General features: G+C 34.5%; 1 protein-coding gene across 6 annotated transcripts in view; it reads right to left on the bottom strand.

Annotated features, from left to right (window-relative positions):
* KLC1 (kinesin light chain 1) overlaps positions 1–25,867 on the bottom strand; it is a 47,286-nt gene that overhangs the window by 5,577 nt on the left and 15,842 nt on the right. For 3 of the 6 annotated variants that reach the window (XM_083360162.1, XM_083360159.1, XM_083360158.1), the window contains 11 exons: positions 24,274–24,447; positions 23,990–24,089; positions 22,649–22,698; positions 22,486–22,553; positions 20,134–20,242; positions 18,640–18,801; positions 11,185–11,303; positions 5,978–6,044; positions 5,501–5,560; positions 1,520–3,012; positions 42–1,308 (listed from right to left, as the gene is read on the bottom strand). In XM_083360162.1, the coding sequence (XP_083216288.1) occupies positions 2,947–3,012; positions 5,501–5,560; positions 5,978–6,044; positions 11,185–11,303; positions 18,640–18,801; positions 20,134–20,242; positions 22,486–22,553; positions 22,649–22,698; positions 23,990–24,089; positions 24,274–24,447 (975 nt within the window). In that variant the 3' untranslated portion in view covers positions 42–1,308; positions 1,520–2,946. The remainder of the gene's footprint in view (positions 1–41; positions 1,309–1,519; positions 3,013–5,500; positions 5,561–5,977; positions 6,045–11,184; positions 11,304–18,639; positions 18,802–20,133; positions 20,243–22,485; positions 22,554–22,648; positions 22,699–23,989; positions 24,090–24,273; positions 24,448–25,867) is intronic. The other 3 variants (XM_083360160.1, XM_083360163.1, XM_083360161.1) reach the window with 3 other exon arrangements.

Genomic DNA, 25,867 nt, shown 5'->3' on the forward strand with positions numbered 1-25,867 from the left:
TTGTGTTTGACATGTCTGCTTTAGAGTTTATACAAAACAACACAGATTGTTGCTTAAGCTACTTTTGAAAGGGGAGAAAAACCCCTTTATGATAGGAGGTTTTGCTGGTGAGGACTCAGTTCTTCAAATAAGTACAACAGATGCACAAACAAGTTATTTCTGCACCAAGTGCAAGATTCTAATGAAAGGAATGATATGTGATTTATGTTTCAACAATAATCACTTAAATTAGTGAACTGCTGAATTGTTTCTATCATGAGCTGGCAGTATATGGTAACTGTTTTGTAACATTGCAGAAAATAAGATATACTATATCCCTAATGTGCTCAATAGCATATCAGTAGAGTGATACCTTACCACAACTGCCCAGCCATAGGTTTGTCTATATCCACTTTCCTAATCAAATGTACTGAGTAAACTGCTTCAAAGAAAAGTATGAGGTAAATTCTCTCTCATTTCCTATTCACTGATAGATCCATAAGCAAGTCAGGATAGTCAGGTGACTAAGAACCAAGTTTAGCACAGTCATACAGATTATTCACAAATATTTATTTCCTATGTGAGAATATTAATATTTTAGGTCATTCACGTATTCATAATACATAACATACACCTAGATTTTTCTTCTAAAAGTAGATTTCTCCTACAATTTCCAGAAAGTCTAGATGACCTGAGAATTCTGAGAATTTATTTCATCTCATCTGGAGGAGATAAGGTAACAATATTCATAAATTCTACTGGAGAGGTCAAAATTTTAGTCCCACCAAATGAAGAGACAGCTGTTGTGGTTCATTCATCAAAGTATACTACTAAAGTTTGTTATAAGATCAAAACAAGATGGCATTAAAGCACTGCCCCTCTTCAACTTTTTGGCAGCCAATATTTTCAACTTTCATTTAAGCTGTATGCATGCAAGAGGTAATTTTATAACAATATAAAGCTAAATATCAATATTCACTTTAAAAAAACATTAAACATGAAGGACAATGTAACTCATAACCATTTTCCATACGGAAGAACATTTTATCTAAGCATCTTTCTCCTTAAAAAAACAAAAATAGAAAAATTGTTAAAAATAAGCGAGACTAGTATTATTTTAATAACCTAACCATCTCAAAGAACTTTAAATCTTATCTAATGCTCTTATTCTCAAAAATATATTGAATAAGGCATATTTATACTCCACTTTGAGTAACAGATGTTTAGAACATACCACCAATGTAAAGTCTTTTCAGACAGGAATGCAAATACAACAACTTAAAAATGGAGAGTAATTGTATCTTAGTTCAGCTTTTTGGTTTCTTTATACTTTTTTTAAAAATTCCATTTATATCCCACCCTTCTCCGAAGACTCAGGGCGGCTTACAAGCTTAGCAGTAGCCTTCATTCTATGTATATGCCTGCTTATTAGGGCTTTCACACACACCCCAAGCGGCATTATTACAAAGTCAGCTTAATTGCCCCCAACAATCTGGGTCCTCATTTTACCTACCTCAGAAGGATGGAAGGCTGAGTCAACTTTGCTTTCCAAAGTCCGTTCAGAATTTTAGAATTTAACTGAGATGGTTAAAAACAATATAACCACCTCCACTGTGAACCAGCAAGTTTAATTCACTCAGATTTACAAATGATATGCAATGTTCTCACAAAACCTCGACATAGTCAGCAGCAGTGACTAGATTTGTGTGTTCATTTAAACACTGGAGTGATGTAGTTTCACCACAAATCTTGTTGCATGTAATTTTTTATAAAACTATAATATATTCCTTTTAGAGCTTTAACCTCTGCAATCCACATTAACATTGATTGTACTGCAAAAAAGTAAGCAAAATTAACTTAGCTTGGTTATTCCTGCTGGGCAGAGCTTTAATTTTCTTGGTATGCAATCATGACTTGCACACATTTCCTACTTCCTGCTTGCAAATGATAGTATTGCAAAATGGAAACAGATAAACACAATTCATTAAATGTGACTTCAAAACCAAATGCTGAAACACTTGTCCTTCCTTATCTAGTCCCCTGAGAAGAAAGACTTTTATCACACAAGAGAGTAATAAATCAATGGAAGATTGAAACAAATTGCACTAATAGGCTTTTTTTTTATCCTGACAAATTTCTTATGAGACCCTCTTGCAAGCCACAACTTCACAGTGCAGTACTTATTTTTCCCCTTTCTTAATCCAAACTGAAACAGAAGTCAGATTCAAGAGGCAGTAAGTACTTATAATTCTGGACTGAGGAAAAAAGGAGTGTTCTGTGGGACTAAAATGAAAAGACTGAAAACCTGATGGGCTTTTAGCCTATTCTGTTTTTCTCTTTTAGGTTAAAGTAAATTGCACCACTTTCATCCATTTTTAGACCGAAGAAAGCCACAATTAATTGGCTATTGTCATTTTCAAGAGATGTCAAAGTTATTCCATTCCAATTAACCAGTATCTTGTCTTCCTGATTTAAAACCCGAATGACATAAGCTACATGACAATTTCTGTATCTGTAATCTAATGTGTACAGACAGAATCCTTACTCCATACAGCAATGAACTTAATGTAAACCTCATTCTAGCAAATGCATACATAGTTAATAATGGATGCTCCTGTAACAGTTTTAAAACAGCATGCTGAAGAAAGCTTTTGCATTTTTATATTCTTCAGTTCTTTTTCTATTTTGTGGGCATATTTTCTTCTGCTTATGAATACTGCTATACAAATATCTGTAACACAAATCCGTATTGCTAGTAACAATGCAACAAACTGAGCATGCTTCAGAAAGAAGCTAATTGCTAACTCTAGGATTCTTTAAAATGCCAGTTATTTTAAGAGAGCCTAGAATTCTGTTATGCCTTTAACCTAGAAAGTGCTAAAAAAATAATAGGAACCACCAAAACCTGTGAATCTCAGTGCTTCATAATTCATACAAACATGTTTAGCTAGCATCGGTTCCAGAACCTCAGTGGGCCAAATCAGTGTGACTGACACTCTTAGCTCTTGAATCTGTCAGACAATTAGTTCGTCCCTGCATAGGAAAGAGAACAGAAAGAGTTTATGTACAGTTCCAAACTGTGCAATCAGTCATTTAAAAATACAATCTCTGACTGAACAAAATGCATGGTAGTCCAAAATGAAAAACAAAGACTAAAATTAGTTTTAGAATCTTAATTGAATTTCAAGATTTTTCAGCACACTTTCAATTAACTAGGTAGGCTTTATTTCAATTTCGTAGCTTTATCAGTGCCTGATTCAGTTCCTTAAAGAGGAATCCAAACAGCTCCGAGTTAAAGTAACTTTTTCCACCACAAGCATAAAACTGGAAGCATTTGCTTCTGTTCTCAAATTGTGGCTATCTAAAGAACATGTGTTCAATTAAATAATTCTTTATTTATTAGACAAAAAGCCAACTGGTTTTATCGTGGTTGTCTTAGGAGACAAGCAATCAAAAAGAATATGTTTCTAAGGCACCATATGAGCATGAAAGATCTTCAGAACTGGCTTTTCAGAAACTTAAGATATCTTGGAAGTTTTAAAAAATCATAAATTCTATCGTTTGTATCATAACATTACTGATAAAGAGTTCTGCCATAGGATATTGAACTCATGAAAATACAGCAACTTCAGCAAAAAAAAATTGTGTTGCATCCTGAAAATGCTAAGAGCGGTGATTATTTATAATATAAAATGCACACCAAATATTATATATTTAAATTATAAAAATAGAACCATTTTACATTTTTTCATATTGATGCTCATGCCTGCCATGATCAAGCTTCTCCACAGATCAAGGTAAAGGGAAGAGTCCCTATGATGCTATTGTGGCCATATTAATTAAATATTTAGTCCTACAACCAACTGAAGACTTTATCCCTCCGACTGTTTTACTTTTATTAATCCTTGTTATTATGTTCCATAAGATGTTGGCAGCATTTATAAATAGTTTCATTTTTAAAACTGTGAAGTTCTTAATTGCTTTGCGTATTTTATTTTGGGTTTTATACAAATGCAAGAATATTTCAAACAAATACCCATATATAGGTTTTTATTCTCCTGATGTAACACATTAGTATTGAAACATCTGCTACATTGTCATATATGTTAGTTGCAATTATAGGGTTAGTTAACAGCCACAACATAACACTTGTCACTAGACTACTAAATCAAATATGACAAATATTAAGACATGTGAAAGAGTCTTCATGCAGACATTATTAAAACGTGACTGAGTTAATATCTTGAAATCTCATTTTTTCCCCATGTTGGATTGTAGCCCTACTCAATGATTAACAAGTATTATGCAGAAATTTAACTTTTAAAAACAATCTTTATAAAAAGTATTGGTTGGAATTTGAAAATATTTTTTCAATGTTAATCTTCCTGTACTTACTCAGGGGCACAATTTACATTTATTTTTATTTATTGCCCCTTGGGACAGATTGAAATTTGCCCCAGAGAGTATTCCAAGCTGTCAGTAACCTGTGACTTTTAGCAAAAGCTGGCAAATAGGAAAAGCCACATAGAATTCCATCCACTGTTAATTTCCTTCTAGACTAACTCTCCAATTTACACAACTGAGAAACTATTGTGGATTGACATTAGTGCATCAGTATGCTGGATGTTGTTCAGATATATTTTAATCCTAATCAGTGTGGTAAAGGTAAAAAGGTAAAGTTTCCCCCGCACATGCGTGCTAGTCGTTTCCGACTCTAGGGACTGGTGCTCATCTCCGTTTCAAAGCCGAAGAGCCAGCGCTTGTCCGAGGACGTCTCCATGGTCATGTGGCCGGCATGACTAGATGCCAAAGGCGCACGGAACGCTGTTACCTTCCCACCGTAGTGGTCTCTATTTTTCTACTTGCATTTTTACGTGCTTTCGAACTGCTAGGTTGGCAGAAGCTGGGACAGGCGCTCACTCTGCTACGCGGCACTCGGGATTCGACCCGCCAAACTGCCGACCTGATCAACAAGCTCAGCATCCTAACCCACTGAGCCACTGCGTCCCTATCAGTGTGATACTAAACTCCAATAGCCACTTAAAATGCCTGGACAGTGAAGATAACCTTGCAAACTTCAGAAAATGTTAATATAAAGCAGTTAACAACAGTTTGTCTGCTTTCTCTTGATAATCATGGTTGAAGTCAATGATGGTTCCGGAAAAGGGGGACTTGAATATCAAAAAATGTATGTGTAATTTCTAATGCCTTTAATATACTACAAGCCATTACAGAACAACACTATCGATACACAAAACAATAAAGATAATACAATATCTGCTAACTGAAATTATTAGCTTCTGCTTCCCTATCATGGGAAAGACAATGTGTTTTTTTCACATACAGCCAATTATCTTCATCATAGACTTTCCAGATAGCTTCATTCGTACAATTATGACTTACTTTCTTCACTACAAAAAAAAGCATACAGACAGATGCAAGAAATGCAAATCCACAACCCAAGAAGATATGTTCAGTCACACAACACCCGACTGTAGTCTGAACTGCATGGTTCTGTCACCTTATTTGCTATCTGTATGAAAGACTTGTTGTTTCTATTGACAACACTGGAATTTCTGCCCTAAAATATTCAGAGAATAGAAAGAGCAATGAATTAGCAGCAGCAGTCAACAGTATATAAAAGGGTAACACTGCAAATTTATTTTATTTTTATTTTATTTTAATCCCATTTATATCCCGCCCTTCTCCGAAGACTCAGGGCGGCTTACAATTTAAGCACAAACCAATGTGCTTAGCAATAGCCTTCATTCTATGTATATGCCTGCTTATGTTGGTGGCCACTTTAAATAAAGTTATTGGGCCTACTTACTAGAAGCTTTGCAGTGTTATGACATAAAATTAGGAATGAAACACTATCAAACTTATTTCCATGTCTGAGTTTGAGTTCTGATATGCCCAAATTTGTCATTTTACCTATAGCTATTTTAAGCCCTGCCAGTAACATCTAGTTGCATAAGAATATTATAGGGCTTCTTACTTGAAAATGATCTTCAGTTGCTTTGCCACCCACGTTAAGAATATTCATTGAACTGGCACGCTTCATGCTGGACAGTAAACATGCAATGATAAACCAATCAGAAGAGCTGAAAATGGAAAGCTTTGAATACACAAAACATATATAACAAGAAAATAACTCCTGCACTAATAACATTATTATGACTGAAAGAAATACAATTTAGCATACACACATTCTCCTATATTTATCACAAAAGATCATAAAATTTAAGATTATTTTAAGTACCATTTTCTTAACAAATTCTTTTATTAACTGGACAATTTCAAGCCATTATTTTAAAAGTAGATATAGTACTATCTACATCCTTTAGTTAAGAATGTGCCATTCATTCTTGGTAACTGAATGGACAAACGATTGCCCATCTTGACTAGTTCCTTAATAGCTTTAATTTAAATTAAATAATTTAAATTATTGGTTTTTAGAGACTCTCTTTCTGAAGATAGTTTCTCTGAATATAGGCATTTGACAAAATTCTGCCCTAATATTCCAACATTAGCCAACTGAAGTCCACAATCTGCAGAGGAGATTTAGTAGCAAATCTTACTGTATTAACTAATGTAATCAATTCTTAAACCCCAAAAGATATTATTAACACATTTAGCTGTAACAATGCATATAAAACCTTGTAGAATTTCCTAGATTTATTGAACAATTACCCTTCATTGAACTACAGCTATAATAATTTAAGGGCTTCTAAAATTTAAGAGGGTTTACCCTTAAGATTTAAAACCAAGTAGCATAATACACAAATTACTATTTTTCTGTATTGGATGTGCTTAGCACAGCAAACATTTGCACTAACTTTAAATGAAGTAAATATAGGCAAAACCTGGACATATGGCAGCTAGGATTCTTATGAACCTTTAAGGTCTAAAGCAGTAAAGTCAGGTGACTAATTAAACTTGGATGTTTTGGGATGAAAAACTTGAAATAGCTGGCTATTACTACCCAGTCAGTTTACATTAGTCATTTATAAGATAAGAGATTTTTTATGAGAAATTTGCAAGTTTGCAAGTTTTCCCTGCACTGGCAAGGCCAGATTGTGGTGACTGTAATTACTTGGTCTTACGGATTTGTGTTGTGAGTAAAGCAAGTGTGTATCGGTAGACAGGGACATTGTATCTTTTGGCACAGGTTAACCAAAAGATAGCCCCAGCAATACATACATATATATATTGTTCTCACCTATGGATTCCTAATGGTAAGTAGTACCATTAATATAACAAGCCTTAGAAATTCAAGAAAATTTATTATAAAGTAAGGTATACAAAATATTTACACTGTATTAGTGCCAACAATAACAATATATTTCAGCATATTCAGTAACTTCAATGCATGCATATTAAAATACAGGTGTTATCAACATAAAGTAGTAAGTCATGCAATATTTACATGTTATTTATTTATAAATAGTTAAACATATATTGTTAATCTAAAAATGTATAACACAGCACAAATATGTACATAAACTCAGTTTTTAAATGAAAATTATCCACAGATGACACTGAAATATTAAACAATCAATTTAAAAATTGACTTCATACCCAGGGTTTTCTGTGATATAAATTTAATTGTTTTGGAATACAAGTAGTAGTATATGACCATTGCAAATACGGGAAGCCTTTGGCAAGACAAAATCCAGTTTTTACATGTTTCCAAATTTCATTTTGCATTAAAATCTGCAACTAGGTCATGATATTATTATTCTTGCAGCACCATTCCTTCAAGTACAAATCAATAAGGTACAGGAAAAATATTGAGGATTTTAACTAGTATCAGCACTAGACAGCCCACTAAAGACATTAGAGGGCTGTGTAAAACATGAGTGTTTAAGGGCTGAGACTGGAGAGGATATTAGCATCTAGAGGCCTACCAGTTAATTTAGAAAAGTGAGCGGAAGAAGCCTAGAAAGATATCTGTGGCTATAGAGTACAGATATACACAGTCTGTGACTTCTTTGCACTGCACTGGGCAATCACTGTTTATGGCTTCTTGTCTGTAATAAAAAATTAACTCTAATCCATTTGATCTGAGCATATTCTGCCTAGCGGAGGCTAGAATTGAATAAAGAAAAAGCTATTATTTACTGCTGAGTGCTAATTTGATTTCCTTAAGCATGCTCAATAAACCATTGGCCCCAAATTCTAAGTTGGAGGTGGGTAGTGGTGTAGATTGTTCTATAAAAAACAACCAAACAAATCCAACCCTAAAAATTGACATTATGAGCCAATATTTTACTGAACACACATAAACACCATCATGTACAGATATCACCTCAAATGAGATACTAGTTAGAGGTTAAACTGCATAACAATTTGTATTAAATAAAAGTAGGTTGGAATCTTGTTATTCTTCTCTTTGGGCAAATTCCCACTTGCAGCAGCATTCAAGGCATCATACATGTTGAACCCATGAATTTATGATTCACAAACAGCAGTTTCCAAGAGTGTAAGCCTCTTAAGGCAGGCTGTCAAAAGCAGTTTGTGATACTGCTCTGAGACCTGCTATTTTGATTCTAAAAATCATCATGGCCATTTATATAATGTTTTAAATTGTTTCTTGAATTGTAGCATAATAATCCTACTTAAAAGAAATGAAGCGGCATGAAAGTAATATAGGAACATGAAAGTAATATAGAAGAGAAGATATATAATTATCTACAGTGACAATTTGAATATCAGAATTTATTTTTTATAAAGAACTCCAGCAGTGCCAACATAATTATGGCAAAGTAAAGTTAATTAACACAGAATGCAAGACTTCCAAGTTTCAATGTAGCAACCTAAGATTTTTTTCTGAATGCAAAAACTCCTTCAAAGCTCATTTTCTGGTAATTATCCTGGACATATGCAGGTAGGGTTTGTGTGTGTGTGTGTGTGTGTGTGTGTGTGTGTGTGTGTGTGTGTGTGTGTGTGTGTGTGTGTTGGTATAGTATAGAATTTACATTCCTGGAATTTCCTAATAAATTCCCATCCAAATACTAACAAGTTCTGACCATCCTTAACTTTTCTGAGATCAGGTAAGTTTTGTTGAGTGCTCCCATCTACTGTGATTTACTGAATTAGGACAGATTGGAAGGTTTGAAAGCAAACAACCATCTTGGGAAAAATAAAAACAGTGGTTCAAAAAGGAAAATCAATTTTTTTTATTTAAAAGAGGGAAGCACTGCAATTCTGAAGGAATTGCAAAAAAAGGAAGAAAAGTTAGAATAAATGAGATGGGAAAATATTGTAGCTTGGATTAGAATAAAAATAAAACAAGCGATCATAACAACAATAATTGTACATTTAAGAAGGATACTACTTCAATTGTAAGAAATTGTAAGTATTGTTTTTTGATCAGGTAAACAAACTTTGAAATATTATAAAGGCAATTCGTATGGGGCAAATTAATGATAATTCAGTCAGTAAATCTTCCTTTTTCTTAAAAATATAGGTAAGTTTCTTTCAAAACTGAGTATGGAACTTTATAAAGTAATACACAAATCTTCATTTATTTCCTTCTCCCCATATCCAATACTATTCAAAAACTGATATGTTTTCCACTTGTGTAGATTCATTAGTATAAATTTATTTATCAAATTAATAGAAATAGCTCAATGAAAATAAGGGCACTTAAATAATATTGTTATTTAACAATACTTCATAGAATGTATATTTTCAGAACAAAGTGGGTTGCTCTTTGGGAAGCAATGAAGGTAGTTAAGTATTTTTTTTATTTGTAAAACAAACTTTCTTTAAAAATGATGAAAGCATATGCTAATGCAAAATTTTAAAGCAATATAAAAGACCTGAAAAATGTATACAAATGTTTAAGTTGTTTTCAAAGAGAAAAGTCTGGTTTTAAAAGGTAAAATAGTCTTAAAAGAAACAGAAGGCACATTTAAGTATATTTTAAGGACAGAAGTAAGTGGCTTTGGAAATATTTTGCTAAACTTTATTGACTGAAAATCTAGTAGTTCAGAGAAAAAGTATCCCAAAAAAGTTTAACTGTCTTATCAATAACCTAAATACTGAAATATTCCAAACTAGAAAGTGACAGAAATAGAAAAGATTATGGGATGAAGGCCCTTATGGTTATAGTCAAAGCCAGACAATAATCACAAGCACCAAAAAAGTAGCAAAGTAGCAAAAAAGAATCAACTCTAATCCAGATTCTTGTTAAAAGAAAGGCTTTCCTTTCCTTTCCTTTCTTACTGTTACCTGTTTTACAAAGCACCATAGTTAGAAATAAAAATTGGTTCTATATTTCCGACAAGGATTGACTCCATTGTTCTTATTGAAAATAGCATTGCATAACTTCTTGTAACAGTTAATAATACTTTCATGTAATAAAATCTGTAAGTTTATTTCCTTACACCTGAAAACAACTCAATCTCTTTCTCACTCCCTCTCTCTCTCTATAAACACACACACACACACACACACACACACATTCCAATAACATATCTCTGTATATTTGGAGTGTGAAGTTATTCATGCTTTTTACAAAAAAAAATATCAAACCATATGATCCATAAGGAAGAATGAGCATAGATTTCAAAATGATGATATTGGTTGCAAGCATATCTTTTATGCATTACATGGACTGGATAAAGAATTTCAGTCCATTTTAATATAACAATAATTTATTCGCAGGAATTCTAGACAAAGTAGATAAAACACTTTTATTAATATGTGAGAAGTGAAAAAAATATTATGTTTACATGTTTAATAAATGTAAACAAGTACCCAGTTAAATAGATCTGTACAGTTTCAATAACCTAGTTTGATTAGATATTATGTATACATGTGTCAATTAAATCTTAATAACTTTTTCAGAATAAATTAAAGGCTCATATTTTGTTATTAAGGAGAACCTGCTGAAATTCCAGCCAAGTGCATTAGTCATTGTATGTGGGAAGACAGAGCAGTCAATTCTTGAACTAGTAATTTATATAATATCAAAATTTTTACAAAACCTTAATACTGTTTACAATCAAATTAAGAGCAAACTTTTTACATCTGTTGAAGACCAACTTTCAACAATATCCTATGTACTGCATTTTTATGAGAACTGCTTCCTGATTAAACTTGTGTATTCTCACAACAGATAAACACATTACACAGCAGGATAGGTTTACGCATAATTCAATTCCCATGTGTTGCAACACATCTAGAAATAATTACCCAGGACTTTCTCGTGAACTTCCTCCCTTCAGTTTTCTAACCAGCTTCTCGCTGCTGCGTCTAATTGAAGCACGAAGTTTGCTAAAGGAACCACTGCGTTTTAATGATCCACTGCCATCCTGAAAAAGATGAGCATGTTTAAAACCACCAAATCATTCATCCTTTGTCAGAGTTTAGCGATCACAACACCTGTCAGTTATGTTCTGCTGTCATTGAAGTTATAAGCAAGTATCTCAATTTCAAACAAAATTTCACAAAAAGTTATTCTTAACAGATAAGAGTAGATAATCTCCAATATCACTTTGAACCCTTAATTCTAAGATTCCGTGATAATGGTTCTGAGATGAGCAGATTAAAAATAAGCACAGAGCATATTATGTCAGGGGTGCATCACTTTAAAGAGTTCACCATGATGACAAGTTAACCAAGAATTATAATTCTCATACATTTCAATGAAACAAGTTTTGCTAGTTTTAATAAGATAAAATGATTTAATTATCTGAACACTTAATTGCTCATTTCCACTGAAATTAAATGAACGTGTATTAAAACAGTATAGGTAAAGGCAGTTCCTTGCACAATAGCCAACATTTCTATTAGCTGCATACTGCAGTCCATGCAAACCATGATGCAGTAATAAGAATACCAACAAAAGTCCACCACCAAGCAGTAGCATTATAGTAACAGCTGAGTGAGCAAGATTTTATTGAGGCTCAATCTCATTTGGCTCATACATAGCAAGCAGAAATTAAGAACAGAAGCATATGATAGCAAAAAAACATTTTTAAGTTCTTGCACTTTAACCTTAACAGTATTCTAAAAAGTTAAGATGCAAGCCCATAATTTTACAATAATATATTTGGTGGTATTTTAGTTCACTTTCCAGAAGACCAATTTACATAGTGAAATATTTGTTAACTTTGTTCTCTAAGTAACTTGTTTATGCTTTATTTCAAGTTACTAATACCTTGCTGTTTTGGAAAATAAATCTTTCCATATACAAAAGGTCAGAAAGTAGTACGCATAAGACAGAGACAGACGTCAGTTGGACTGAGTTTATTAGACAAATACACAGTTACCCATCACCAAGATTAGTAGAGAAAAGCGTAATTGCATTTTCACATGAATACTAAACAGCACTGCTACTTTTGAATAAGCATTAAGTCAAGACATCTATATTGATGTTAAACCTATTATAAGTCTAAATACAATATAAGCATGTGCCTTACATTTTGAGTGCTTTTTAACTAATTACTCTGTCAAAGTAACCTTCATGCCATTTTAATTTCTTGTGTAATAGCTTAAACTATCTTTCATTATAGTGAAACATCTACTTATGAATTTTCATTCTTAGTTTTGTTAACTCATCTGTTACACAGCAAATGGTTATTAAGACTACATTCTAGAAGACTACATATCTGGCAAAGCGACACATATACAAGAGAAAGAGGATCCCCTGTCCCAAATGAAAAGAGACACCAGCAACTGAAGAAGTGGCCATTTTTACAGGAAGTATAGCTGTGACAAATATCTTAAGAGATTGCTAAATTCACAGCAGTCAGTAGTGGAGAGAAGTTAGAGCTTGAAGATGGTGTACGCCCGTCATGCAGGAGACAGTATTAGAGTCAGAAAAGGCATCTAGGCCTGTCGGACAGAAATGGAGAGAGAAAAAGCTGGATGAAACTGTTGTGGAGGAAGTTCAACAGTTTTCAGTTTCAAGCTTGTTAATACTTGTTCACAGTATTTCTAGGTCACATAATTATGTGAATTGCTGCATACAAATACTTAGCAGAGATGAAAAAAGCTAATATTTTTAAAATGAAAATAAAAGCCTTTCGGCAGGCCTTTATCTTCTATTGCAAAACTCTTAGTATTCTCATGCTGAAAGAATCATTCTGTGATTATAATATAATTGAGAACATATAGATTTTATAGCCAACGAATTTCCATTTGAAAAAAGCACATCAGCCAAAGGGACGAAAAACCTCAAAAAAAAAAGAATCAGAACAAGGTAGAATAATTTAACTTTCAGATACTATGAAAAATACCAATGGGAATAAATGTGCTCCTAATAAATGCATTAATATTCCTAAAAGTTCATTATACTGTTAAAGTAGCAAAGCAATGAATAGATGCAGACTGCCCAGCTTTCCCAAAACAGGCAAGCTTCCAGTCCTTTAAATTAAAAAGTAGAAGAAATAGCAAGAGTTTTTCAACCACAAATTGCCTAAACAAAAGTATATTATAAGATTTAAAAGATACCTATTGGAATACTTGTATTATAGCCTCAACCTTTCTTTGAATAAATACTATTTATCAATTCCCTTTTTTGTTGTTCTTTCCATTAACTGTTTTCCACCTAGATTGCAAGGAGGGAAGTGTCAGTTCTAAATTTACATTAACCTCATATTTATTAGTAAGATCCAGTGATATTGGCCTGCCTTCTTCTTAAACATCTAATGAAAACCTGGACAAATTTCAGGCCTGACAAATCTGTTTTGTATTTAATTAAACAGTAAAGCACCAGGGGCTTATAAATTTATTTATTTATTTATTTATTTATTTATTTATTTATTTATTTATTTATTTAAATTTATATACCGCCCTTTCCCGAAGGACTCAGGGCGGTTTACAGGGCATTTAAAACAAACGTTAAAACAAATTAAAAAGATTAAATAAAACCCTGAGAACAGTAAAAACCCAATTAAAATTAAAATTTAAAAAAATTGAGGCTTAGGTTACCTTTGATGACAAATTCAACCTAAACATTTGTATTCAGTATTAGAACTGAACCCCTCCAGAGTCGCCTCAGCAAGATGGGTGGTGTACAAGTTTCATAAATAATAATAAATTTACAACCACAATTTATGTTTGCTGCTTTTGAGTTATTTATAAAAAGACGGGATAAAAATAAATACATACATACATACATTTATATGTGTTTTCTCTCAAGCTTTGATTGTTAAAGCACTTTTGGGAGAGAGAAAATAGTTGCAACACAAGGAAATTAGAAAATAATGAAAACTACTGAAGATTAGAAAACTATTATCCATGAGGAGAATCCCAACAGTTATACACATGGAGCTAAGGCACATTTATTCTTATTGGTAGACTTTCCAAAAATGCAATATACATTTCAAGTCTATTTCCATTGCAATTACTTGCATTCATTCCCTTGAAGACATCTAGATTAAAGATGGCTTGGCAAAAAAAGTAGATCAGCTCCTTCAACCCCCTCTGGTCAAAGAGAGAACACAAAGGTACACAAGTTGTGCTCCATACAGTTACTCCTCCCAAGTAGATTGCAAAGCAGGACTCTCCCGAAGATGGGGTAAACTGGGAGCTAAGGAAATTTGCCATACTTGCTCCACTGCAAACGGAACCTTTTCAAGGACTCTAAGTTCACACTTCTCTTTCAAATCACTTTTGGAAATTGTCTATTAATTGCTTTAAAGAAGCTACACTTTAAAAAATGTAAAAAAAAATGAAGATGTATCTTTATAACATTTAAGAATTTAAAATAAAATATGAAAAAGCAAAACAAAGTTTTGGCTACAGAAAACTATTGGGTTTTGTATATTAAATATTGGTTTTTGTATATTAAGACTTTGAAATTAATTTTAAAGAATAAACATATTTTATGAGCAAGAAAATTTGTTTTCAATATTGGACATGTAACAAGAGCAATTTATAATGGCATTCAGAAACATGTTTGAAGAACTGCACTGGAACTTTGAATCAATGTCAGCAATACTGTGTTTTGTTGGGAACAATCTGTATAAATGGATGAGGCTTTAAAAATTAAGAAAGGAATAAAAATGACAATCGCAGGGAGCAATTTGAATAATTTATTTTTGTTGTACTTAAAAAAGAGGCTGTTTGAAGAAATTCAAAACAAGGATCAACAATTATTTGAATGAATTAAAGACTGTTTTATGTAAAAAAAAGAACACAAAATCAGTTTATTTGATCAGGGTTAAAATCGGAGATGCTATTATTTTGCATGTTCTTTTTCAAATTGCTGACTTCTGTAATGAAAAATATTTTGAATTGATTTGCTTTCAGTTAACACCAAGTTAAACCTTTTTCACTATAGTTGCCCCTCTTTCTAATGTTAAATTTTAGTCTTTTGTTTGAGCTAAAATATTGGGACCGCTTTGTGAATTCTAAATGTGCATTTGTTTGTGGTGAAGGGTTGAGATGTTGAATACTGAGTTTTACATCTCTTAATTAATGTTATTATTTTAGGACTTTTTGCTGACACCTGGATCAGAGAAGACATTATTTACTTATTTGCCTATAGTTAAGAGATGAGATATGGGATGAAGAGCTTTACATGTATTAATTAAGGAGCTGAAGAAATAGTGATATTGTTTATATTTGTGATGACAGTGGAAAGATGCTTTTTCTTTCTCTATTTTTTCTTTCTGTTTTGTTTTCTTGCACTTTTTTCATTCTTAGTTTGCATTATCTTTTATTATTGTAATTAAAACTTTTAATAAAATTATTTTTAAAAAAGACAAAGTCCCTTTGGAGAGGTTTAGTGAGATATTAAAGTGAGTTGGGAATGCAAAAGAGAGAGGTTGAAAATCCCTATTGTATTAAATTTCTGTCCAAATAATTATTTCAGTATCACAAACTGCTAGAATTATTGTAAAGATGACTTTTCAGGCAAAGATAACATTTTAAACAATACAAAATGATTAATATTCTTATAGAAGAATCTCAAATTTAGCAGCGTTTTATAAGAATATGATGGATATGTTTAAATTACAGCTGCTTTTGACATGATTTAAATCTAGTTTACTCAAAAGAGCCTTGGTGGAGCAGTGGGCTAATGCCTCCTTAAGTAACACCAGCTGCCTGCAATTAGTGCAGGTTCGCATCCCACCAGGCTCAAGGTAGCCTTCCATCCTTCCGAGGTAGGTAAAATGAGGACCCAGATTGTTGGGGGCAATTAAGCTGACTTTGTAATAATGCCGCTTGGGGTGTGTGTGAAAGCCCTAATAAGTAGGCATATACATAGAATGAAGGCTACTGCTAAGCTTGTAAGCCGCCCTGAGTCTTCGGAGAAGGGCGGGATATAAATGGAATAAATTAAAAAAACAAAACCAAAGACCACATATTATTCAAAGCAGATATTTCCATTTTAAAGAAAGTCATTTATTGATCAGAATATTTTAAAATATGGACTATTTGTGACCAAGAAATACTGTTTATTTCTTTGAATGCGTTATCAATTGCAAATCTGCATATATCTTAATAAAAAGTAAAACACATGGAAAAAAATTCATCTTCCTGCACTTGAAAACTGAAGGCATGCCAAGCAGAGGGGAAAAAAAATCAGGGAAGAGTACAGTACACAGTTCTAATTCCAACAGGATAAATTAAAGAATAATAAGGTAATGGTGTTTCTATTATATGCTGATTGACTGTCTTAGCACTGTTAATACTAAATCAGAAAGAAAGACAAAGAAAGTCAAAGACGAGCAGGAAAAAAGTCGAAGAAAGCAACAGAATACTGTACAACCACACAACCTCTAAAATCCAAGCAAGATTTAAGAGCAATAGAAGACATCTCTGAAAAATATCCCAGTATTGAAACTAATCTACACTTCCCAATGCAAGATGAATTGCTATTGGTTTCCAATGTATTATAAAAACAAAATTATCATGATGCGCTTATCGTGAACAATAATTGTATCTGCTCAGGGTATTCAGTTACAAATCAAAGCTAGAAAACTATTTGCTGCTACAATAAGCGAGAATCATTATAACAATGATAAAGTTACCAGACAAATAGAAAAACAGGTTCAATCAATGCTGGCTTTAGAAAGTGCTTTTTGTTTTAATTTTATGGCACACTTTTTGCAGATGGGAGCAGATGGCATGAAATAAAAAACAACAACATTTTTTCTAAAAATACAACAGACTTCCCTGATGTTTGGAAGCAGTAATTTAGCCAGCTGTAAGAGTCAGATTTTATTTTTGCATTTCTAGCGCCATGAACTTTCAGAAATGTTGAATACAGAAGTAGATTCTGCAGCACAGCTCACAGCATATAGGTGGTCTTTGACTTACGATGGTTAATTGGGACTGGAATTTCTGTCTTTAAGAGATGCAATTATAAAGTACAATGCTAAGTGACCACATCACTTAGCAACAGCAATCCTGGCAGTCTTCACTGCAATTGTTAATTGCATCTCACTGGTGAATAAGCAAGGACCCACTTACATCCAAGCCATTCCTGGCTTGATCTTTCCCTGTCCTGAGCCCCGGTAAGTTACGGGAGCCTCCTCTTCAGCATTCCCACCTTCCTATCTCCTTTCCATCTCTGCCTTTGGCCACTCTGCACAGCAGTTATCCTTGGCGGCAGCAGCAACAGTGGGGCTGAAATAAGAGGCCCAAGGCCTTCAGCAGTCTTAGCCAGCCATCACTGCCCCCTGGAACCCTTCTTCAACCTCAGCAACACAGAGCCTTACCCTGCAGCCAACTACAGCCACAGCACAAAGTCCCAGTCATCACCACTGCCCTACACTCTGCAAGTGCTACCACACCCAGCTGATCTTTACCATCTTCTTCCCGCTGATGAGGCATGCCCAACCTGGCTGTAGGTGAGGCAGCTGCTGACTATGCCAGACCTTCTTCCTGAGGCCACTCGTCTCATTCTCTAAATCTCACAATGCTTCAAAAGTATTCTGAGGTCTTCCAAAGCATTATAAGAACGCTGTGCATAATTTAGGCAACAGTGAGTCCTATCTGAGGAATGGCATAAGTAGACTTGGGTGTGGCTGGCTGGGCCTATTTTAGTTCCACCACTATCACCACCATCGCTGGTGCTGCCACCACCAAAGAGTCCATTGTACAAGGTGACCAAAAAGACAAATAACAGATCGGGGGATGGGAAAGTGAGAGGAGTTGAAGAACCTATGCAATCATAAGTACAGCCAAGTTGCCAAGCACCCAAATTTTAATCACATGACCAAACCAGTTATTTAGCACCATGAATGAATGTTTGTTAAATGAGGACTACCTCTGTGGAAAAAAAGTGGATTTCATTTATGCAAAAGTTTTTTTCACTTTGTTTTCACAATACACCGTCCAGGTTTTTTTTTCTTTTATATCATTCCATCTGAGTTTACAGCAGTGTTTGTTTCCTGAATCAGCAAACTTTTTAAGTAGTAAAGAATACAAGCATGTGACTGTCATACTTTGCTTCCACTAAAAAAACCAACCATTAGCTTGATTTAGGCCCTATATTAACTAGGACATTCAATCAGCATTCAAGCATGCGCAGCAAGATCCAAATATTAATTCCTAGATTTTTCCCATTTGAGTATTATCCAATTAATTTTAAAATATAAAAAGCAGGATTTTATGCAGATAAATATAAACCAAGAATATTTTATAACACCAACAGAATAAAAACTTGACTGCACTGTGTACTGTACTCACCCCATTCCATTCTAAGCTCATACTCACTTCCTCTCCTCCATCAGGTCCACTCTCATACTTTACCACATCAATATTAAGGCTCTCACGGCTTTGCCTTCTCTCTATACTTTCTGGATCATTAAGTACTTCAGCAACTTTTTGTTTGTGAACATTGTCAAGTCCCTGTTACAACAAAGAAAGACAAAACAAACATTAGTGAGCAGCTTTTCGAATCGAATCATTCAGAGAGTCCGCCTAAAACTCACAATAAATGAAGAAAATCTTTTTATAGTTTCCAAGATTCTGTATTTACCCCCAGAATAGTACTAAATATCCTTTACTAAAATTTGCTTCCTTGATCTTGTTCAACTTGTTAGGGCTTGACACTGGAGCAGAGGTTTGATTGTGTCTCTTTCGATCACACTGAATGCACAATGGATGGCTCACCCAGGAGTCCTCAGTCTTTGAGCAAGTCACTAAATAAGCATCATACTTCAACAGAGTCCACATGGGCTTACCTAGTCCCTGCAGAATATACATTAGAACAAGATTCATCCACATGGCCTACCTTCAACATGTATGGCCAGTAACAGTGTTGCTGGACTCCAGGCCCTAACCCAACTGGGTCACAAACAGGTTGGGCTTGTGCTGAGGCATCATGTACTCAAAGAACAAGCAACAGTGTACAGAGCATGAAACTGGTGCTCAGGCTGGAGGCCCTTTCTTCCCCAGCCAAAATCATCATGCCATGAATTGTCTGTCTGTTTTGCTGGTTAGGTGTGTGTGCACTCCATACAAGTTTTTGGTTTTCTTGTCAATGCTGGAATACAGGATACCTTTCTATATGCAGTAACTGTCTTTTTCAAAGATAGTTTGAAACCTCCATAATCAGCAAGACAAAAGGACAATAGCTGAATAAAGCTAACCATTATCAACATCGTTCAAATTTGTCTCCCAAATCTATGCAGATCACCTTGATATGCTGCCGTTTCTTTTAGGCTTTCTGGATGCATCTGAAAAGCAAGTTTTCTGGATAGCTCTTGCACGTTTTTTACTTTGGTGCTATCACTGATCATTTGTCCTTGTTTTCTATGCACTGCTACATTCTCTAGTGATCTTTGTTTATTGATTTGGAGACTGGTATTCATTTAAAAATGTAAAAAGGACTCCTTTATGGTCGGCCTGCTAAGCTCCTATGTATGCAAACTGTGCTCCTATGCGTCACTGATTAAACAGAGGTGCTTAGACAGATACTGAATGGTCATTTGTCAAAGATGCTAGCAGTGGATTCTTGTACTGGGCACAGACTTGGGGTCAATGACTTTTAAGAGTGCTTGGAATTGCTATTTCCTGATGTAGTCAGTGGTGCATTTTGCTGCAAAGATATCCTTGAACCTGTTGGTTTGGCCTTTTTAGTATTTCATGCAATAAAGGAATACATATCATCCATTGTTCCTAAATTTATATTAAACACTTTAAACATTTTGAAGAACCTTTTTGTGTAATAGTACTCGCCTGTTTACGGGACCTCATTGCTGCCTCTTCCAGTGTTTCAGCAGCCTCAAATTTGCCTTGACGTCTGTAAAGTGCTCCAAGGTTCTTTAAAGTAGTTGTAACTGTTGGACTGTTAATTAAAAATCAAAATTATTTTCTGACAGCAGTCCACAACTACATGTTATTGCAGCAATCCTGCTTAAGACTGCAGTGGAAGATTAAAAGCCAATGCTCATCTTAAGCCTAGTTAATAAAGTAATGGGCATTTATTTCCTAACTGCATAGAATTTAAATACTCGTTTGCTATGTTCATGCAGAAATCAGTTTTAATATTATAAGTGATTTCGGAGAATATACTTGCAAAGGGCATAAACTGTTTTCATAGTTATTTTAATCCATTTTATAGCTACACTAGTTCTAAAGGAATAGCTTTAAAACATACAAATTGTATTATCAATTTTCATTTATCAACTTTGTTCAGTTTTTAAAAAAAAGAAAAACTGCATAAAAATATCATATATAATACTCTGCATTGATTTATCATTCTTTGCTGCATGTCTCTTACAGCAAGTGTGAACATTTTTATTCCAATAAAAGTAAAACCACCTCTTAATAACATTTTACAAGTTCAATGCCATATCAATATTAAAAATAGGAATTATTAGAAACAAAGAGCAATAGCAACAACACAAATATACGAAGTGCTACTCCCTTTGAAGCTCTTTCTCTCAAGGGCCAGTGGTTATGCTGCTTGTCCAGTATAACCACTTTAGGCCACAAAATGCTTTTAATCCCTATAGTAAATCCATTAGCTTCATCAATCAAACCCTTGGCAGAGCAACACTCTGTAGCTAGGTTCTGCAGAGGGCTTTGCAAAACAGTTTATTCAGGCAACTCAGGAATATTCTTGAGAATATTTAAGATTTTTCTCTACTGTTCTGGTGGATGGTTTTTTATGGTTTCTGGAAATAAATCCTCTGAACTGAAAATAGTTTGAGATAATTTTACAGAAAACATTACAGATGGAACAGCCTTTTTTGATCAAGAACACTGGAAACACTTCAAATGCTTCTGGTTTCAAGAATTAACTGCCCAAACCTGCAACCTCTTCCACTTTCCAAGAAGAGGCTGGCCTAGGGGGAACAAAATGTTGCACAGTTCTCTGGAACTACTCATTTTGGAATGAACAAATTTGCACATTGTTAACAACAGGTTTCCTGAATAATTGTAACCTCTATAGTTTTAAAATAGCTATTGATCTGATAGGCCCCATTAAATTTCTAGTTTGGAAAATTGGCGGCTACTTTTATGAGGCCACCATGCGGCCCAGGAAAAATCACTCTGTTTTGCTGCCTTAAGCGGTCTGCACAATACGGCAGAAACTTTCTGCACCTCTAGAAGCAAAGCAAAGTGGTTTGTCCCCGGGCTCCATGGTAGCTTCATGGAAGCAGCTACCATTCTGATGTACCAGCAAAGAATTGGGGGGGGGGCGGTGTTAAAAATGACAGCTGCTTCCAGGAGGCAGCCTCATCACCTAGGCAACCTCACCACCATGCATAGAGTTTCAAAAGGTAAGTGAGGAGGAGTATGTGGGGCCTGGTGAGGTAGGCATCCATGCTAAGACCTGTGGGGACCAGGGGGAGGGAAAGACCTGCGGAGACTGGGGGGAGAGGGGGGGAGGAAAAGGCCAGTGGAGACCTAAGGGCTGGAAAGCAGAGCATGGGGGGGCTTGGGAGGTGGGGGAGACATGGGCCTGGGCCTGTGCTAGGCCTCCAAGGGCCTCCCCCACACCTGAAGCACCCTGTGCTTCACTTAACATTCCACACATTCATTTAACAGCTGCTTCAAGGAAAATCAGGGAGGTGGGGGAGTCGTTAAGCGAGGCTGTCTCGCTTAATAGCCATCACTACTTGCAACCATAATGGGCAAGCTTCATTACAGTGGTATCTTGAGGACTACCTGTAGCTTTGGTAAAATGATCATTTTCTTATACATCCCCTCCAACGTTTTGAAGAATGTTGAATGTTTAGAAATAAGACATAGGCCTATCTAGCAGGGGTAAAATACGTTTAGTCCACTGATATCACACCACAAGCATCAAGTGCAATAGACAAGCAGGAGATTGTGAAAGTTAGTGTTCTTGTCACTGATCCCGAAGAATTAAACAGAAAAACAGTTTGCAAACTAGAAAGTTCATATCTCCTCTTTTAAATGAAAAAAATATCACATTAGAAAGCAGAGACTCTGATACTATGACACAATTTTAAAAAAATGATATAGGCTTTTTTACCCACTATGATTTCTTTTCATTTCAGAATTCATAGCACTGGCCACAGCCAAATGCTAGAAATGTTTTGGGGAAAATACACCTACCTGTCAACTTTGCAAGCTTTGTACCAGCCTCCGTATTCACCAAATGTAGTGCCATCTTTTTGTTTTCCCTAAAGTGAGAATAATATATTAAGCAGCAGAAAAGTGGAATATAAATTAACAACATATTTGCTTATAAATACATTTCTGTTCTTTAATTCCTTACTTTGCATTCTTCTCTCTCCTCAGCATGCATCCAGATCGGTTTGTTTTCATCTATGTAAAATATTGAATTGTGAAATAAAATTACCACACATTCCAGAATAATGGTTAAGGAAGCATTTTATAAATATATAGAAAAATCTATCCTAGACTCTGCTAGTTTCTAAAACATCTTGGTCAATGTTAACTTGTAGCTTGTACTTCTATTATTGTAAAGAATCTAATTTTTTTAAAATAAGGTGAATGCCATAGAAAGTTATCTCATCCCACTGTGTCAAAATGCATCTAGCTTACTAGAAGCTGTGGAAAAAATTGTTCTATTTAAAGTAGCTCTGATCTCAACCAGCCTTCAAATAGTAGGCTGAGAGAACACTGCTGTCTGCTAAAGCATATGAAGTTTTTCATTTATCACAGTATTTCTGACAACTTACACATCCTTGTTGACATAACCGATTTAGTGCAATGAAGCCAGTACACTATAATTACTATATACAATCTGTATTTTTTGTGTAAAACAACGCTCAGCTGACTTATTTTTATTAGTACTATATTTTACGACACTGTGAAGAATTCTATTATTTATGAAAAGAGGCCTAAAAGCAGACAGATAATTGTAACCAATGTCATTTGAATGTTTTGCTTTAAAAAATGATTCTTCCATCCCTTATTCATTATGCACTGAAACAACCCGTGACCTCCTGAGTCATCATGTTAGAGCTATTTCCTTACTAGACTCCTCAATGCATTCAACAATGGCAGAGCTTCTAACGTACTAGAAATGTTGTTAAAGCTTCAGGAAGATATTCAGAAATGTACCTGTCTCAAAAGTAGCCCATGTTGAACTCTATAGCACAGTCAAACTTGAGTTGACCACGGAAAATGTTTTAAGACATTTTATATTATGTTTTATAATACAAATAAAATAAGACATAAAATGTTTTATAAAATTAGCCAAATTTCAGTTCAACAAGAGTCATGGCTCCTGGATTTTGAACGCATTCTGTAAGTGAGCCTATTTGAAATATCCTGGTTGAAAATTTTTTGCTCTATGGGGTACTGTTATGTCCGGTTAATGGTTGCAGACATGAGAGTTTTAGTAATATATTGGGGGGGGGAAGAGAAATCTGCTCAATTTAAAGTGGGGGTTGGGTATGCCTCCAAGTACAATTTAAAATATGTATCACTTGAAAAAATAACTGTGCCCAGATCTGCAGAACATAGAAATAAACACTTTTAATATGTCTAAAATTTGTGTTATTTTTAAATATGTAACATGCCATACACCATATCATTTGGGGGGAAAAATCTCCACGTCTAACATTTTTTTCATAATATAAACATTTACCATCCACAGAGCCAAATTCTCTTTCATGGGCACGAGTAAGAATCTCTTTGTACAAAGTTTCTGCTTGCTTAAATTTCCCTTGTTTCAAATAGCAGGATGCCTGAAGAGAGAAACCATTACTTTAGCATATTTTAAATTTAAATATCAGTATTATCACTTGTGTAAGCATTTGTAGGACGAACCAGCAGCTAAGACACAGTGTTTTGAAATCAGTTTAAGATATTCAGCAAGGGAGAACCACAATGGGTTGCTTCTCTGCTTTTTATACTCCTATACAAACATACCAAATTATTCTTTGTTTTTGCTACATTTGGATCATCTGGCCCCAGTTTTGTTTGGTAGATCTCAAGTGCTCGCTGATAATAGTATTCTACTTCTTCATATTTTCCCTGGTTCTGACATAGTAATGCCAGATTATTTAACTGTTTGGCAACATCTGGATGGTCTTTTCCCAGCACCTAGAAATAAAGAGGAATTTCACATTAATACTTTTCTTTCTCAGATACGATTACTACAGTATCCATTTGATTGAGGTATGGAGATAATCTTTATACTCTTTCGTCAGCGGACCTACATGTTTTAATTTTTTATCAGTTAATGGCTGATTGAATTACTGCTATCACATTTACTTCTCTAATTTTTCTTATGTTTCTTATATTCTTATAATGAATTTATTACAATGAATTTTATTTTTAATATTATAAATAAGTCATATAAAAATATTGCAAACTATCTTTCTCTGAAATTAACCACTTAATTATATCCCAAGTCCAAAATTTGTCAATCAACATTAACAGGATTTATTTACATGCAATGCAGTTGTTAACGATTTATGATTTTCTTGTTAAAATGCTTTAAAGTTTTCAGGTATAACTTTACAGAATTGCTTACAGTTAAACAAGTGTGGACAGCTCTAATAACCAGTGTCTTTACTTGGAAGTTTTGTATAATTACGTGGGAAAGACGTTTGGAGATGGGGTGAAGAAAAGCTGCATGGGAATAATTAAATAAGAGAAGGCATAGCTCTCAGCTGGATAGTGGGCAGAGCAAGAGGCTCATAAGGCCCCTCCCTAGTTTCTTGGTTTGTAAAGGAAACAGCAGATTTTTACTTTCAGATTTGCAAGATTCTAATAATGTAGCTTTACAATAAAGTAGAATTATGGTCATGTCTCCTGTCTGATCTACCTGGTAAGGTTGGCATTTTGGATGAGAAAAGAAAGTATCATAAATGATTCTTCCATTGATTCTATTTACAAAAACATATTGGAAGGCCAAAGCAAATTTTCTAGCACAATTATGGGTTGTTTGGGGAATACTATCTTTCTTAGAACACAAGAGTTATTTAAGAGTTAATAACTACAGGTAGTCCTTGACCTATGACCACAATTGAAACAGTTGTTAAATGAATTTTGCCCAATTTTATGACCTTTCTTGCCACAGTTGTTAAGTGAATCACTGCAGTTGTTAAGGTAGTGACACAGTTGTTAAGTTGATATGGCTTCCCCACTGACTTTGCTTGCCAGAAGGTTACAAAAGGTAATCACATGATCCCAGGCTACTGCAACCATCATAAATATGAGTCAGTTGCCAAGCGTCTGAATTCTGATCACATGACAACGCCATCAAATGGGAATGCTGCAACAGTTGAAAATAGTCATAAGTCACTTTTTTCAGTGTCACTGTAACTTTGAACAGTCACTAAATAAACTGTTTTAAGGACTACCTGTAGTCTCTGAAGGGTTTAATCTAGAGTATTTTCAGTAAACAAAGGACTGGGCAATTGTTTTGTTGTGATATGCCAATCATATTAGTTTAAATCTAACATGCGCACATTTAAAGTATTGAAAATCCCTGGTTATATAATTTCACATTATTTCT

Source organism: Vipera ursinii (assembly GCF_947247035.1).
Source record: "Vipera ursinii genome assembly, chromosome: 1".
Lineage (NCBI taxonomy): Eukaryota > Metazoa > Chordata > Lepidosauria > Squamata > Viperidae > Vipera > Vipera ursinii.